Here is an 18,490-nt window from a genome sequence, read left to right on the forward strand (position 1 = left end):
CCCATTTTTCTATACAGTAAATTAAAGCAACTTGTCAACTGTGCTATTCTACGGATATAGTTGTAATGTGTGTGAAGCCTACTGTTTTTTTTTTTATTAAACAAGATGGACTTTTGGATGTACAGTATAAAAGAATTTCCTTTTAAAGGATAAACTAATCCGAGTCAATAGAAGCCCTATATTTTTAGCCTAAATCAGTATGCACCTTATAATTGTGTATTCCAGGTTTTTTTGGATATTAAATTGTAAAATTGACATCCAGGCAAACTGGGTTTCACAACTTTTCAGTTAGCAATCTGGCATTCGCTAAAGTAGTACCAGGGCTGTAAAAAGTTGGTGGTCCTGGGTCCGAGACTTGAGTGTTATAGGGCTAGGTTAGCAAAAAATATTCAATAGCTGCTATACAAGCGCTAGCAATTTTTTTTTTTTTTAAACTAGATCTTGGTCTAGCAAAAAAAATTAATTTTTAATTCAGTACTGTACTTTGACACCTCCGATCTAACAAACTGACACTCTATTCTCAAATCAATAACCCACCTGCTTGTCACTTAGCCGTTGGTCACAGACAATCATATATTTGATTATTGTTGTGCACTTAGAAAACTTTCATATCAATGTCGAAAAAAGCTAGGTTAATCCACTATTATTTTCTACATCCGTTAAGAACACCTTATTGATTTTGCCCACAACTCGCATACTCTTCACCCAGATAAAACAAGAAATACAGAATGTTTATTTTTGTAGTGGCCAAAATTGAATTTTATTTTTATTCAAAATTATTATTATTGGTGTGCAGCAGGTTCACTAATCGAGGTATAAAACAAAATTCTCAGCCGAAGCCAAGTTTGAGTGCGACCCCAGTGTTAAATTGGCACAAATTTTAATTAACCTTACATGCTTAGAATAAAGAATTCAAGAAACAAACATCAGTATTTTAACCTGCAACATAGGTTTATTGTACAAAGATATGTGACAGTCACTGTTTTTAATCACTTGTTTTTGTGTCCATGAACTGAGCCAGATTTAAAGAGCCTTGCTTCAGATTTAAAATCTATTATTTCTCCTTTCTGTTTTTAAATATTAATAGTAGCCACAAGATTCAATGAATTTCTGCTGTTCTGCGATCTCATTCTTCACATTCTCTGCAGCTTGTTTTCGAATGCTCTGCAAAAGGAATTAAAATAAAACAGATACAGATAGAGTTTAACCAAAAATACCTGGATTACAGTAAAAATGCAGATTGGAGTGTAAAAGTTACTTTGCACAATTTATATGAAAGCATTATTACATTTTAAAACAGATGCAAAATACTAATATTTTTTTAAGATTGTGAAATCGCCCTACAACCTACTGTCTACAAAAACAATATCAACTATTATAAATATAATTGTAATGTATTATAGTGTACTGGTGTTCATTCAGTCTCAGATGGTAGTGCATGTAAAAGGTTTTCTCTCATCGATGATCAGAGAGAATGAGTCATCATCACAGACATCAATGATACAAATATGAAAAATACAGAAAGCATGGTTATTCCAAAAACCATTTAAATCAATATTAGAAAACAACAAAAATGAAATCCACAATACTCTTAAGCAAATTTCCATTAATTTTAAAGCTTCAATAAAAATAATCAGAAATGATGACAAACCTGTAGCTTTTTTTTCTTTTCATAGCGGATCTGAGATCTTGCTTTTCGTTTTATCTCTAGCGTTTCTACAACATCCTTGTATTTCCATCCAACTTCATGGCCAAGACGTCCAAGATCACAAAACTGAATGTCATTCAAAATGAATATTAGTACTGTACACCTATAATTACTGTACTGAACTAGTTAATACACATTCAAATTGGAACATTGCATTTTTTTTTTTTTTTTTTTGCATTTTTTATACAACCAAGTAACAGGATTTGTGTGCTTTCTATAACTTATAAATTTTCACATTAACATTTTTTACTCAATACACTTTTTATTTTCTTCTCCCCCCATTTTTGAGTTATTTTTTTTTTTACCAACCTCTGAAGATCTCTCAAAAATTAAGTTTGCTAAACAAGCTATAAAAAATTCTTGCTTTACAGATCAAAAGTGATGATATACAGAGTGGAGTACATGTCTCAGTTGATTTATTTTTAGTCATGAAAATTCATTCCGCTGAAAAGCCATCATCGACATGATTCCAATTCCTGATCTATATATCATTATCAGTAGATACTAAAATATCCAAAAACAAGATTAAATGAATTGCATTTTGGATGTAATTTTCATTAAAAAAAAATAATTTTTATTAATTTCACTTTCCATTTTTTTTCTACAATAAAATTATACATCATTCATATTGTAGAAAGCTTAATAATGAAAGTATCTGAGCACTTTAAAAAAAATATTGATTGTTCTGTTCATTCAAATTTGCTGCATTGAAGAGCTTTTTATAAAGTATTACATTTCCATCTGCTTCAATCAATATGACTACCTATTATGGCAAGTCGGGTACAAAAAAACTGAAAATAGAGATGTCTGGTTAGTAGGTACAGTGTCTACATTTCCAGCATTATTAATGCAGTCTGCTATCATTTAAAGACTAAAAAGAAAAAGACAAAACACAATCAACAACTGCTCACCTTCCTGTTCGGCTTAAGTTTGAGGACTTTGAGAGCGGCAGGTACTACCATTCGCTTCTTCTTGTCATATGGTGGTGGAATTCCTTCAAACACCTTCAATTTTTCAAGAGCTTCCTTTCCACGGGTAAGCTTATGTGGAAGCATTCCTGATGGAAAAATGAAAAAAAAAAAAAAAAAAAAAAAATTGAAAAAAATAAAATCTACTACATAATATGCAAAAATAATAAAAAGAATAATATAGAGATTTATACTGTGTCTTTTGCCAAGGAATACAAGATGTTGGCGATGTTATTATTACCCCAGGTTATCGGATCCATATTCAAACCAGCACGAAGTGCAACCTGCTCCACTCCCTGTGCAGAATTCTTAGTCATGTGTGCAATTTAATGCCGATACAGACTAATACTTGCAAAGCCACATCATCCTACCAGGTACCCATTTATACTCCTGGGTGGAGAGAGGCAAACGCAAGTAAAGTGCCTTGCTCAAGGAGACAAGCAATGCGACGAACGTCGGTCTCGAACTCCCAATCTCACGATGAGAAGTCCAACACCTTACACGCTGTGGCATATGCTCCTTTTATCAATAACAATCCAGTTGAATAGCATCATAATTTTGGGGCTACACTCATGACTTTAAAGCATTTACACACCTCAGATTTCAAATGTCAAAAACTGTCACAGGAAAATACAGAGGTAAGAAAAACATCATTGGTGCGTTTTAAACCAGAGTCATGGGATAAGCATTCTGAATAATTGTATCTTTTATACCCTACATCTTGGTCAGTACATTGTCAAAATAAACTTTTGTTCATTTGAGATGTTTGCATTGCATAATCGGGTGAAAAAAACGACTTAATATATCAAAGGAAAACATCTAAATAATACAAATTGATACAATATATATAGCAAGTACAATAAATATGATGAAATTGAGATTAAATAGGTTGACTGCATTAAACATGAATGAATTTTTTAATCTATTTGTTTTGGGGCTATTCTGAATAAGTTTGACTTTACACGATTTATTTATTACAATATACTTCTGACCACTATATTATATTCTGTACAATATACTGGCCAAGATGTACTAGCTTGTATAAGATATACTTGCAATATACAAACCAAGTGAACACAATAGAATGTACTGGCAAAAATATATACAGTACATTAAACTGCCCAATATACTGTATATAATATAATATTGGTATGTACCTAGTGCTTTACACATTCAAATCTTAAAGTGCTGCAAATTATTACCCAAGTTATAGGAATGATGTCTATGGAACACATACTCAGCTCCATGGAGCTGTATCCCATTTGCTGCACAAAATAAATGAGTACATTGAAAATCAAACCTCATAGTACCCACATGCCCAAAGACACAAGCAGCTAGAGTTCAGAAGATACATAACAGTACCAATGTACTGGCCAAAAAGCAGATTATAACACTTGCATTGTGGAACATTCTTACCTCTGACAACCCTCCAGAACATTTTACTTGGAGCTCGAAGATGGTATGGACCACGAGAAGGCTTGGTGTTGCATCGTTTGCGCAAAAAATCTAGATACTTCACTGTACAGATTGGAAGAAATAAATCATACCTTGGATTAAAACAAAATCACAATGTTGGTGAAGGCTGACAAATCTGTATTCTTGTTTGTGACAATGACGCATACAAAATATGTACAATAACTGTGCAGTGAAAGCAAACAGTGACCTAAAATGCTCATCTATGGAAATTGCCAAAGTCACTCAAGTTTTTTCCGCAGTAGTACACCTTTATATATATATGGTTGTGGTTGACAGTTCCAAAAATATGTAGGTAAAACTTTGATAAGTAAATGTCTCAGAAAAATGGTTTGTGATCATTAATATCATACAATGTAGGTAAAGCATCACTGACATAATCAAAGTTTCCACAGATTTAATGAAAAGTAAAATTCTCAAATATGTGTATTTAGAAATCTCAAATATACAGATGGAATTTGTAAAATATTTGTTTAGTGAGCACTTCCTGATTAAGTCTCATCTTTATCTCTAATTTAGTATTTTAAATGTCTTATGCAATTCCCTTACGTTTGTTTCTGTAAAAGCTTCCAGATATGTTGATACCTTCACATCTCACCACTACAACCCTTTGACCTAACAAAAATAGAGGATCAAATGTAACATATACATTTTTGCTACAGACTAACAAGAATTACTACTTTGCAAACAGGTTATAATGAATTACGGCAGATTTTTTTTTTCTCAGATGGTAGTGCATGTAAAGGGATTTTCATCAATATATTGAATCAGTCATCTATCCATCATCACTGAAGAAAATTCAGCCTACAAATAACAAATAATGGCAATTATATTCTAATTAATTGTAGGGTATCTATAGATATTATTGAGTTTTTTTACTGTACAGTACATTGAAATTTGTAATGTTTGCTTTTGTAAACTATTTGTGAGTGCTACTGACCTTAGGCACACTGTATGTCTAAATAACAATAATTTGACCAATATCAGAATAAACAGGTATTTACAAGCTAAAGATTTTTAATTTCTATTATTGAAAAAATAGCATTCTTTCGGGGGAAAAAAAAATCAATTGATACCTTGAAGGATGTTCTTGGCAACGATGGTAGCCAGGCGACCTAGAAGGTGCCCTCTACCATCAATAATTATCACCTGCAATTTGAAAAAAAAAAAAAAAAAATTTACTACATGTCAGGTATACTGTATACAGGACTAATAATACATCATCCTAAATATGAAAGAGATAGACATTAATAGAAGCTTTTGCATGAAATCTAATACCAACTGTATTTTACTTTCACCAATCATAATTTTTGGAGTTCATGGTGATAATCTGCGTTTTATTGTACTCACATAAGATATAATATGAAATACTTGGCTATAATGATTAATGTTAGTCTACCAAACGTAATACATGTATCTGACATGTTAAAGGTTAATTTGCAAATAAAACAAGGTTCTTAGATTACGATTCTTAAAAAAAAAAAAAAAAAATTGATGAGAGCGGGAGGTTTTTTTTTTATTTTTTATTTTATCGAGAATAATCAATATAGTATAATTTTTTTTCATTGATGAGGGAGAGACTGTTTTGATTTGGCCTAATGAAGGCCTTTCTCTTCCTACTTTGGCCTTGGCAGGCTCTAGTACTGGCCTTGGCAGGCTCTAGTACTGGCCTAGCATAGTACCATAGTTCCCCAAGTATAATGCCACTCTCTCCCCCCCCCCCTGAATGCGAAATTGACTCGATTTTTGGGGGAGGGGGTGGGATTATACACAGGGGTTTCCCGTGTGCATGAACTGAACGAAAATGACTATCGTTTTTCAAAGTGGCAGATACATATACAGTATAAGCAACTGCCCTACGATTAATGGCCTATCCAAAACTATATTCCGGTAAAAAACTTTACACAAGCATCAAAGGAAAGGGAACACCATAATTACAGTTAGGTAGGCCTAGGCGCCTAGCTAGTGGCCATAACTTGCTTGGTCTTACTTTAAGCTAGGCCTAGGCCAGCCTTTGCTTAACCTTTCTTGGTGTCATAGGTTATTTTTTGCACAGCAACAACCAATCTAACCTATCACACCCATCGCAAGTAAAGACCGCCTATATATATATATATTACTACTTGTAATGCATGTATGGACGAACAATTTATTTTTAGCTGCAAGATTCTCTGTCGAATATGGGAGTCTTCACGATGTGAATTAACGGTGTTGTCTATTTTTAGCCGCAGCTGTGAAACGGGCGAGAATTTACGCTTTGAATTAATGGTCCGATCAGCCCACTGTGCTGGTCTCTTTATGGACGGACTGCTGTGTTTTCTATTTTTAGCTGCAGTTAGCGAGCTGTTTATTTTTAACGACAGTAAACAACAAGAATTTAATGAATGGGCTTTGCAATCAATTTTATGGCAACCGATATCTAGTGTATCTGTTACATATTTATGTTAATACTGCTATGCATAAACAATTTAATACAGTAAATCAAATTATGGCAATGTCTCAGGGAGTTATGATTTGTGATCATAATTACTCATACAATGTAGGTAAAGCATCATTGACATACCATAATCATATTTTTCGTAACTAAAGAGAAAAGTGAAAATGTTGGCAAACGTGGTTGACAAAGAAGATACTCAGTACGTATTTTTTAGGTCTAGAAATTGGATGTTTTTTACTTTTTTAAATTTCAGCAAATTAGAATATCAGATCAGTAGCAAATTTTGAATCAAATTTCCTGACAACAAAATCATCATGTGCTATTATTTACTCCTGTTCATTTATGTTTGTTTTTGTTTTTTATGTTCGTTTATTTATATTAAGAATGGTTTCAATATTAATCAGAAATATATAACATTCAGCACAATGCATGCTGTGCTGCACCATGGAGTTGCACAAATACACTTGTCAAATGTAGTCCCAGCCCATCCCGGAACCATGGCAGGGCACTAACCAAGTCTAAGCCTGGGACGTACACATAATTTGTCCCCGTAGTGCCGGGACATACCTAAAATTCACTTGTAGATGTAACCAGCTTCGAAAGGGCTGGGAATTTTACATGTTATAGTAGCCGGATTTTCGGGTGTGGCTGTCAAACGGTTTGGTCCTACCTAGCCTATACTAGGCCTAGGCATTCAGCGATTGCTGTGTGCTTTGGTTATTAAAACATTGTCTACTACCGGTATTCTAGGCCTACCATCATGGTTTCATTTTTTACAGGTCACGGTGTAAATTACATAACATTCAAACCTCCATTACACAACGAGGACCGAGGCGACGCGAGTGTGTTGCTTGAAAATTTGTGAATTGTGTAGGCCTATTTGACCTAGTTTGCGTCAAAAAATTACACCAGTGAGCAAAGGCAAGGAAATCTGTTTCTACTTCTGCGTTAATTTTCTTATTTAATATCTGCTTTGATACTGAATAAATTCTATCAATCAGTTAAATTTATCAATTAATTTTCTTTTTCTATGATCAATCAATACACTCCCTTTGTTTTTCGCACTTTTCAAAACTTCGAGGAAATCTGCCTAGTGATACGATTGCATACATAACTGTGCTTCTACCAAGCAAGCTCATCTCCTTGGCCTAACTCCTGCCTAGCTCTCGCACACTTCTCCGATTCAGACATAGGCTAGACCTTGAAATTGTTTTTTGTCTCGATCTCTATGTTTGCTAGGTCCGGAGCAGACCTAGGGGCCTTATCATCCAATCATTTATTAGCTGGGATTTTACCCGGACTACTAAATATTTCCCCGGTAGGTGGTGGGGACCTAGCTAGGGATGTATGTAATTTTAAAACGATGCCCTGCATTGCTGGGACTTTCACATCATACAACACGTAACAAGCAAGTCCCCGCTAGGCCCAGGTCTGGTCACGGTGGGGCTGGACTACAATACAATTGACAAGTGCATAATATTTCTGTGCGATTTTTAAAATAGCCTAGGCCTATCCTCTTTGTAAAAATATACTTTACAAAATGTATGGAATAAAGTCTTCATATAAAGACTGCTGCTACCTTAGTTTAGTTAGGGGCCTACTACTAGCCAGGTAGGCCTACCCTATACAAGCCTGCCAGCTCTAGCAGCACAGCGTACAGTACATAAGATAGGTCTAGGCCCTATGCCTGAAGAACGTTCTTCTAGCGGTGCTAATGCTGCACTTTGTGACTTTGGCCTAGGCCTACTCCACCCTAGGCATAACCTATTTAACCGTAACTCCAGTCTCGCTATGCCTATGATATGGTAAGGTTAGGGTAAAGTACTAAAGTGCATTAGCGCCACTTTTATATAAAGAATGCGTCCGATACGTGCAGGCCTAGCCATGGTTGGAGGTATTAGGCTAGGCCTAGTTTACGGTGTAGCCTAGCAAGGTCGACCCTGAGGAAGTGTGGAGGAAGCTGGGCTGAATGATGAACCATGATGCATGGCATCCATGTGTGGGCTCGCTTAGTTTTTAATATGGCAATTCTTCTTCAAGAATTTGGAATAAAATGTTCATTAATTCTAAAAAGGTTAGTATTTATTACTACACGGACTAAAACGAATCATATATGCATGCTACTGAGCATAAATATTTAAATTAAAAAGTGTATTTAATCTAAAATATAAGCACAAAATATTGAGCTAGTTAATCATTTGTACCTTCTCAAAACTCGACATGACACGGAAAAGACCACGTGACTATAGTCTACCGACGAACTGAAGTGATGTATTGTGGGATATAATTACTTCGACGGCGCGGCCTAGCCTAGATATAATTTCACCATTATAGTAAAATAATCTATAGCCAGCTGTATACAAAATCCAAATACTGTACACTTAAATTAAAACTTAATTAATTTCATTATAACATAGGAAGATAAAAATAAAGTCATCTATATTCCAAACAAAGTCAAACAATACTTGTGAAAGGTATATTTATTTATATGTTAGAAAGAAGGACAAGAATGACTCCGTGGCGCAACGGTAGCGCGTCTGACTCCAGATCAGAAGGTTGCGTGTTCAAATCACGTCGGGGTCATCTAACTTTTTAATTTTTTTTCTTTTGATTTTTTTTTAATTAACGTCGGCAGAGTCATCTGAAATTTAATGTGTTTATTTTTTTTTTATTCATATGATCTTTTTTATAGACCCCCATCAAATAAGCCTCAATGAGTTAAGATTATCGAAATCATGTTTTTATTTAAATAAGGTACGGTATATTATTATCGGATCTGATATGGGAATGGGAAAAATAAATAAAATAAAGTATAAATACAAAATAAAAGCTAGACTACCTTTCCAGGACCTGTGAGCTGATCCCCCGTAGATTCCCCGGCCACCATTCTTTTTTGGGGTTTATCGATTCATGGGGAAAAGAGTACAATACAACAGTAGGCCTACTCAATTTGTTTTTCTGTACAGGTATACGCATTGGCATAGGCCTATATGCCTATTTACTGTCAGAATGAGAAAGCTTAATTACCTGACCTTTCAAGAGGGGGAAAAGCTTTTCAAATACTTAAAATTCATTTTAAAAAAAGACACCTTTAGCTTAGCTGAGAAAGAAGTCGAGAAAGCTCATATGCTACCCGCCATCTAGGAATCAACATTTTCCCAGGGGGACCAAAGTTTTATCGATTAATGAAAAAAAAAGAATGTACGCCTATGCATAGGCCTACTCATTTTTTTGTTATGTATGTATACACACATAGGCCTTTTGCTTTAATTAGAATAGGAAGTTCATACCGTTTTTAAGAAGAGTAAAACCTTGAATTGAAGAACTTAAAAGTCAAAAGACACCTCAGATGTCGTGGAAGCTCATTTCCAGCCAAAACATATTCCCCCTTTTTTGGGGATTTTATAAGACATTTTAACCCCCCCCCCCCCACAATTTGAACCAAGATCCACCCCTGTTTAAATATACTCTTGCTTTCTTGCTTTTGTACTTGCTTTCATATTATTTTTTATGCCATTGCAGATTAAATTACTGTAGGCCAACAAAAATTAGACCCAGTAAAATGTTTTTGAATATTTAAAAGCCTATTAATGTAATTATGAAATTAAGTTATTTTAACTCGTGAAGCTGTGAAGTATTTGGTCCAGATTATTTGCAGGATAAAATGAAATAAGTTTTAATGAAAGAATGAATTAAATGAAAGAATGAATAAAACAAGTTTTAATGCCGTGAAAGAATGAATGAAATATGTTTAAATGACTTGGGGGACCGTCTTTTCAGTGGCGGCGCCAGCGGGGTGGCAGGGAGCCCGCCCCCCTACCAGACAGGCTGTCTCTTATACACATCTAGATGTGTATAAGAGACAGGACCTACTGTATGCTGTCTAGGGATGATATGCTTGTCCAGCCTCATAGCATACCATATAAATATCTTTTATTATTTGTAGGCCTAATGAGGTTAGTATAAGAGATTTACAATATTTTATTTGGAGTTGTAGTTAGGGTCAATAGGTATGCGCGTCTTTTGTCTTTCACCCTCCCATCCTTTCAGCGATTTAAAAGTCAACAATAATTTTAGCCTGAACATTATTCTCGTGAATTATATTTTGTTCCATTATTACAGGAACTCGTATAAATAAGTTTAAATGAATTGGGGAACAGTCTTATGTCTTGTCACCCTCCCATCTTTCGGTAGACTTAAAGCCAACAATATATATTAGCCTTAAAATTGTTCTCATAAATGATCCTCACCTCTAAAGAAAAAAAGCTGCTTACTATTTACTTAAAATCTGTACATTTTTGCCAGCTAAAATTTAAAAACACTCTAACATGTTACGGGTGATGGGTGGGGTAGGGGGGGGGGCGACCATCGCCGCCTATGAACCCACTCAGGTGTATCATTTAAATAATAATTTTGTGAAGCCCTATCGAATTTTAATTTATAAAGACCTGTTAATGAAAGTCAAATTACCTCTAAATGAAGAACATGAGCCAATAATAATTTAGTTTTAATGTTAAAGCTGGTAAGATAAGCATAGGCCACCGGTAAGGAATATGGTAAAAATGGATTATACAATACATGCTAAAATTTGATGAATGTAGACATGTTCCGTATTCGTGTCGTATTGACTTATTTTAGTGATTAACATGGACAGGATTTATAATATTTTCATTACGTTATTTAGTGAACATACGTTTGTATCAGCCGCGATCACTAAAGTGGTACGTTCCACTTACCTCTGCTGCTCCTTTCACCGTACTGCTTCAGTGTAGCGTGACAAATCCTCGTCCAATATCTTGAATATTCGTAAAATTGTTTTTTATGCGCGCTATTTCAATAGGCATAAATAGGAGAGATCAAAATATGCCAGTATAATAAGCTATTTAACAGAATGGTGCTACGATATTTCTTCCAGAGCTGTGCACGCGTCTGGACCGCAAATAGGCACAACATCAGGCCTTAATCAATTTATTATAGATTCCATTAATGATTACGTTATGTTATAGGCCTAAGTGGGAATGATTCCGAACTATTGGGGTTGTTTGTGGTTCCAACCAAATGGTGACGGAGAGGAGGAACTGGTTTTGGGAAAGAAGATATACATACGTAACCACGCAGTTACAGTCGATTAGTATAGACCTAACTCGATGACATATATTCAATACCGTACATCACATGCTTTTGAATGGATTAGCGACAGCAGCTGCCCACAACACCCTTTAGCTATTAGGCCTACCTATGAGGTACCGTAAGAAATAATGGTAATGGTTAATGGTTATTAATTTTATAGAGCGCAAAATACAAAAAGTCTCTAAGAATAGAATAATAATAGAATAGCGTAGTTCGATATATACAAGAAATGTGCAATTAATAAGGCAAAATAAAATAAAATATATTAGTTTATCATTTTATCTAGGCTGGAAAAGTAATGAAGAAAGGCTTTTTATTTTTTTTAAAGCCAAATATCACAATTGGTTTGTTTTCTGATGCATTTATATTCATTCAAAGTGAAATACATTATTGAGATAATGTAATAAAACAATTAATATCTACTAACTATTTACTAAAATATGAAATTAAGAAAAATACGAAAATTGTTTTTTTCCAAAATGTTTTTTTTTCTTTTGACCACAGAAGATATACGGTACAGACGGGGGTGATAGACTAATCATTTTTCATTGGGCCTAATGGCATCGCAAGACACACTCATAGCTTAACAAGCCTTAATATAAGCTTAAGAATTGATCGGCAAGCCGCAGGCCACTCTGCAGGGGGGGGCGCCCGCGACGCGCCCCCTCCCCACTTATATCACAGAATAAAAAAAACCGCTCCGGGCTAGCCTATTTATACTCACGTTGCCCGGTTGTCTAGCAAGAAAAAACATTTTCTTTTAGTTAAAAAAAACCGGAATTTTTGAGACGATCCCTGCTCAGAAGGTATCACATCCCAAAAGTACACTGTAGCTAGTTTTCAGCTCTCCACATGCAGTGAGTGTTGAATTATTAAGATGATCCCCTAGACATTCACCAACATTTACAGGATGGCATCTCAACAGATGATAGTTTGATCGTTCAATCTGGTAGAACAATTTAATTCAATATACTTTAATTCAATAGAACTTTTATATTCAATAATTAAACATTGGTGATCTTCAATGCTGTAGATAGGCTAGCCTAGGCCCTAGGCGGGGCGCTAGGGTCTCGTCTAGGCTAGGCTAGGCCTACCCTAGCCTAGCTAGCCCTAAATAAAGCACGATTTATTGCCATTGGGGTGAGTGACTTGAGACCTATACATTCAACAGCTGATTGGCTTAATTGATTTCTGGGCCCTTTGTTAAATATTAGAATGGGGATTAGATGTAAGGGGAGTACGCCCCTCCCCCTATTTTTTTTGCAAAAAACTTTCACCCACAGTGTTTAACGGGCCGGCGGAACTGGGGGAACTGGGTGGGGGGGGGGAAACCCGGGAACCCCCCCCCTTTTTGGCAAAAAACATATAATGTCTGGAGATTTTTGTATGATTATGGAAAGAAATGAAAGAGGGAAGGAGGCGAAGGATGGAAAAGAGAATGTTTATCCAGTCCCCAACCGAGTTAAATTTTCTCGCGATTCACATTGGCGGTCCTGGGGAAGGGGGTAATGGGTCCTGACCCCTCCCTTGGCCAACAAAAAAGGCCAAAAAAAAAAAACAAAAAAAAAAACAATTCTATACCTAACTTTTCAGGACCCGTAAGCTGATTTTTTTTTTTTTTTTTTTTTTATGTTACAATAAGAAAATTAGAATTTTGAAGAACGTCATTAAAACACACTTCCAGTGTCGGGCGGGAAAGCTTATTTCCTGCCATCTAGGAATCAAAATTTTCCCAGGGGATAATTCCCGGACCACCCTTTCTTTTTGGGATTTATCGATTCATGGAAAAAAGAATAGGCGTGCAACTACTCATTTATTTATGTATGTATACACACATAAAATAAAACATGAGCAAAATTTACCTGACCGTTTTCAAGAGGGAAAAACCTTAAATTTTGAAGAACTTAAAAAGTCATTTAAAAGACATTTCAGAAGTCAGGAAAGCTCATTCCCCGCATTCTGGAAATCGAAATATTTCCGGGGTAACCCGGACACCCTTTTCTTCGGAATTCATTGATTCATTAAATCATTTTCAAGAGGGGAAAAAATTTAATTTTGAAGAAATATAAAGTAATTAAAAGACACCTCAGAAGTCGGGAAAGCTTATTTCCCGCCTTCTAAGAATCAATTTTTTTTAAATTTTTTTTTTGGAATTTATTGATTGATGGAAAAAAAATCGTATGCAATTACTCAATTTGTTTATGTGTGTAAACACACATAAAATAAGACATGAGAAAAATTTACCTGACCATTTTCAAGAGGGGAAAACCTTGAATTTTCAAAGCTGTGGGTAGATGAATTATTATTTTAATGACACATTTTATAGTTGCATATTGAATATTATCGGTGAATATAAGGTCAGAGGTCAATTGTAGTATTTCCGTTCATTTTGTGGGCAAATGTTCCGTTAGAACAAATAGAAACATGCATGTTCTGAATAATTTGAAGAAGAAACCAACTCCTTGCGACCAGCGGTTGCCAAGATATAAGACCCCTATATTTTCAACCTAATTTGCATATTTTAGCTAATTTGCATATGTTCCCGAGGTGTGACCAAGGTATGATTTGTGGAATTTCATCCTCTCATCATATGTACTTGATTAAAAAAGAAAAACCTTCGTTTGCAATTTGTTTGACTTTAAATGCTAGATTGCCTAGCCTAATTCGTAGCTTATAGAAACTTCCTCCTACCACTCATCTTACTCCTACTCCGCATGGGCGGATCCAGAGGAGTTCTGACGTGGGGGTGGGGAAGGGGGTAGGGTCACAGTATGAAGTCCAAGCCGCCAAGCCCACCTCAGCCCAACATGGTTGGTGGAAATAAGTGGTTAATAATCGAGCTCTCCTTTCACCCACTGCTGGATTGCCACTGAACTCATGGGTGTACTCTATTTTTTCCTCTTCCTCTCTTGAACTCAAATTTTTCTCCCTCTTTTTTTATTTTTCGGCTTGACGGGGTCGGGGGCACACGGGCCCTCATGCCCTCTCCCCCGCTGGATCCGTTACTGTCATTTCAGATCTGCACGCCACCCTTTCCCCCCCCCCCCACTCGAGCCTTCTCCAAGTCGCCCCCAGAAATCACGGTAAAGTAGTTAAGAATCACCTAAAATCACTATATTTTGCGAATTAGTGCATCTCGACTGATCATCAAGCCCCCACTTCGCCCCCCTCCCATCAGCACTCCATTTCAAGACTTCTAGATACGCCACTGCGTATGACCACAAGAAATCATTAAAGGTGATCTTCTTATTCCTAAGCCTAATCTAGAAATCTTTGAAACTTCATTCAGCATAATGCTCCTTATATCTACAACTCTCTTCCTCCGATTGTCCGTTCTGCATTCTCTTTCTCTTCTTTCAAATCACACCTTCTTAGTTATCTTTCATCCAATCTTGTGTAATTTTCCCTGTGGCCATCTCTTTTTTGTTGCTGTTGTTTACTGTTGGCCTATAGGCCCCCTATATATATTTTTTTTTCTTTTTAATTTATTTTCCTACTTCAATTTAATTACTTTGTTTATGTTGAAGATCTAGTTAAATTTTTATACTTCTGTTTTAATTGTATGTACTGAGGGTCCCAATTGATCAGCTCAGACTGGATGGACCACCCTCACAAAATATTGTTGAAATAAAAATAAAATAAATAAATAAATTGATACAGAATACAGAATACAGAAACTTTATTAGTCCAAAAAAAGGAAATTTGTTTTGTTGACAAGCTCAAAACTACAAAATCACAAAAGTCAAAAACGGAATCAAGTTTTACAAAAACAAGTAGAATTAATTAAAGATTAAAATATATTACCTAAAAGCGTACATTATTTAAAAGAGAACTAGCAAAATAATTTTTTGTTCTAGAGGAGATTTTTGATATGCCATTAATAATAGAATCAACATTAAAATCGTTTTTTGGCAATTGTTTATGAAGTTATAGGCCACTATATACGATTTTAACGTGACGTCACTGGCGAAAAAGTAATAAAAAAAATCGTGTAAATAGCGCTGCGTAAGGTATTTGCTGCGTACGATCTTTACGTGCATGCTGTAACCATGGTTGTTGTAACTTGCATAATAGGCCTATAACTGCATCAGCGGTTGTCAACAGAAGAGTGCTATGGTTACAGCATGCACGCAAAGATTGTACGCGGCGGATACCCTACGCGGTTTTATTTACACGATCTTTTGTTACTTTTTTCGCCAGTGACGTTACGATTAAATCGTATATAATGACCTATAACTCCATAAGAAATTGCCAAAAAGCCATTTTAAGGTTGATTATATTATAAATGGCATATCAAAATTCCCCTCTAGAACAAAAAATCATTTTGCTAGTTCTCTTTTAAGTTTAAAATAGCAATTTTTTACAGTTACATTTCTACAATGCCATTAGCCAGAGCGTATATTTGAACAATATTCATTCAGCATTTTAGTGTGTGTGTCTAGAGTATGTGCATTTATTGCGAATAGGAAAAAGTAAAAAAAAAAAAAAAAAGGCATTTATTCTTCATAATTAAATGACCCCGACGTGATTTGAACACGCAACCTTCTGATCTGGAGTCAGACGCGCTACCGTTGCGCCACGGAGTCAGATATGAGTAAATCGCATTGGACGATATTATAAGATAAGATCTTTATTTTTCACATTTACAATACAGTATAATATGAAGTTTGGTTAACTCTAAAATAAGCTAACATAAACAGTACGAGAATAAAATATTAAATTACTGTACATAGAACCATATTATATATAGTTAGACCTAATGGTACGGAAAGTTGAGGAGGCAATCATTGTGAGGATGTTATAGTTTTGTCACTATTTTTTCTAAAGGACCTCTTTGTAGATATTGTTTTGCGTAACTGTGTCTCTGCCTAATAGCCTTTGTGAGGTATTGTCCATTTTGATAATACGGAAGCTTGGTTCACGTCGAACTTTTATCTAGTTATACATCCACTTAACTAGTTAAAAGTTCGACGTGAACCACTCAATTATAGCTAGTTAAAGGAATTAAGTCACTTAAGTTAAGCATAGAGAAAATAGAACAGACTTAACTTTACTAGAATAACGGTAAATTAACTTGCTTAACGGTAAAGTCGGCTCGGATTACAAGGACACGATTACGTAACGTAGGCATCTAAGCCAGCTTTGTTGTATTGTACCACATTATCATCTTCTGGCTGGCAACAACGTACTTCAACAATGCTAACAACAGCATCGAAGTAGTCTCATTAGTCTGGTTTTCAGAAATTATTTGTAATATTTTGGGTAAACACCCAGCAAACGTCCGTTTTACGAATAGTCGATATTTCCAATGACCTTTGCCCTTGCATCATCGACCAAGTAATAACGTTAAAAAGTCCGATTGCGTATGGTTTTTAAAATGATAATGTATATTTTTCTTAATAATAAAATCAGATTTGTTGTATTGATTTATTAACAATTCAATCTTTTCTATTTCTGCTATAATAGTCGCTATTAATTCAATTTCAACGAACTACCACCAAAGCCTGCAGTCGTTAAAATGAGCGCACATGTTTACGATGACGAAATAAAAAAGTGTGTGGAAGTCAGCAACAGGGTTGCCATTTGGCCTTTTTGACGGCCAGATTCCTCAAATCTGGCCGTATAAAATTTTGTCTGGCCGTAGCATTTGAAAAGTCACGGCCAAACTATATTTGGCCGAATTTGGTCGAATTTTTGAAAAGTTTACATTTTTTTTTCAATATAGGCCTAATATAACGTAGACTTGTTTTGGATATTTTGTTTTTGTTAGCTTAAATTCTATATTTGATTCTAATCTTTTACCTTTGTTTGTACTTGCACTAAACATTTAATCTCTGTTCCCCGGTTCAGCCAATAATTTAAATTGTTCGGATGAAATATATTGTTTATGAAGTTTATTCTCGTTTAAGCTTTATGAAGACATTCATTGCAAGTTTGTACCATATATTGTGTCTTTGTATATAATGTTCCATCTTATTAGTGGAGGTTCTATCTCTTTTGAATTTCTTTTGAATATAAATTAAATACTGTACTTTAATTAATTTATTATTGCCCACATGAGTTGTATAGCCCTAGGTGCCACAGTGTTCTTTATGTAGAGCGCCATATACAAATTCCCGATGTGATCATTCGGGTCCGATTGGCACCTCCAATTTCAAGCAAGTTTTGTAGAGAGACTTCTTCGAAGTTACTGGAGTTAGTTTGCACATGAGAATGAAGAAGATAATTCTGATAGCAACATTGATTTATTGCTTTAAGTACTGCGACAATGACATTCAGAGGCGAATTTAGAAAGTTATAAAAAGTATTTATTCAAGTTTTCATAGGTTTGTTTTAACGCCAGTTTGTGTTACCTAACTACGTAACTTAATTAATTATAATTAAAGATAGCCACGGATTTGTCAATAACAGGCCCTTAAAATGTTTGCTATAGATCGACTACAATGTACATTAATAATTAATACATTTAAATCAAATTTAGATCAATCTTAATATTGTAATTTTAAATATCAGAGGTGGATTTAAGGGTGGTAAAAAAAAAAAAAAAAAATTGATCGCCCAAAGGCATCAGGCTATTTTCTAGAAAAGATAAACTTCCTCTAAGATGGTGTTATCGGACCCACTTTCCCACTAAAATACAGTAGATGTTTTATTAAACAAGCCTTTCGACCGTGTGACGTCGACGGCCTGAAACTGGCTGGCTGTTTATCTGGCTCTAACTTGGCATCGAACGCAATTAGGGGATTATCGTATCATGTTTCAAGACGGGTATAT

The 18,490-nt window shown here is 35.2% G+C and overlaps 1 protein-coding gene and 3 non-coding genes across 4 annotated transcripts; 1 reads left to right on the forward strand and 3 right to left on the reverse strand.

Moving 5' to 3' along the window:
* Positions 1-735: 735 nt before the first annotated feature.
* On the reverse strand, positions 736-8,879 carry LOC117125479 (60S ribosomal protein L13a-like). Its single transcript, XM_033271973.1, has 7 exons — positions 8,791-8,879; positions 5,226-5,298; positions 4,699-4,764; positions 4,093-4,194; positions 2,620-2,765; positions 1,652-1,774; positions 736-1,164 (listed from the first exon to the last, which is right to left on the reverse strand). The coding sequence occupies exons 1-7, from the start codon at positions 8,806-8,808 to the stop codon at positions 1,081-1,083; spliced, it is 612 nt and encodes a 203-aa protein (XP_033127864.1). The 5' UTR covers positions 8,809-8,879; the 3' UTR covers positions 736-1,080.
* Positions 6,642-6,711, reverse strand: LOC117125549. The gene has a single exon (XR_004448142.1). It is a non-coding gene; the product is annotated as a small nucleolar RNA SNORD34 (small nucleolar RNA).
* A 218-nt stretch (positions 8,880-9,097) lies between the features above and the next one.
* On the forward strand, positions 9,098-9,169 carry Trnaw-cca. Its single transcript has one exon. It is a non-coding gene; the product is annotated as a tRNA-Trp (tRNA).
* A 7,061-nt stretch (positions 9,170-16,230) lies between these two features.
* Positions 16,231-16,302, reverse strand: Trnaw-cca. The gene has a single exon. It is a non-coding gene; the product is annotated as a tRNA-Trp (tRNA).
* Between the last annotated feature and the right edge of the window lie 2,188 nt (positions 16,303-18,490).

This window comes from Anneissia japonica, unplaced genomic scaffold, assembly GCF_011630105.1.
Source record: "Anneissia japonica isolate Jap-2015-1 unplaced genomic scaffold, ASM1163010v1 scaffold7731_len1735946_cov199, whole genome shotgun sequence".
NCBI lineage: Eukaryota > Metazoa > Echinodermata > Crinoidea > Comatulida > Comatulidae > Anneissia > Anneissia japonica.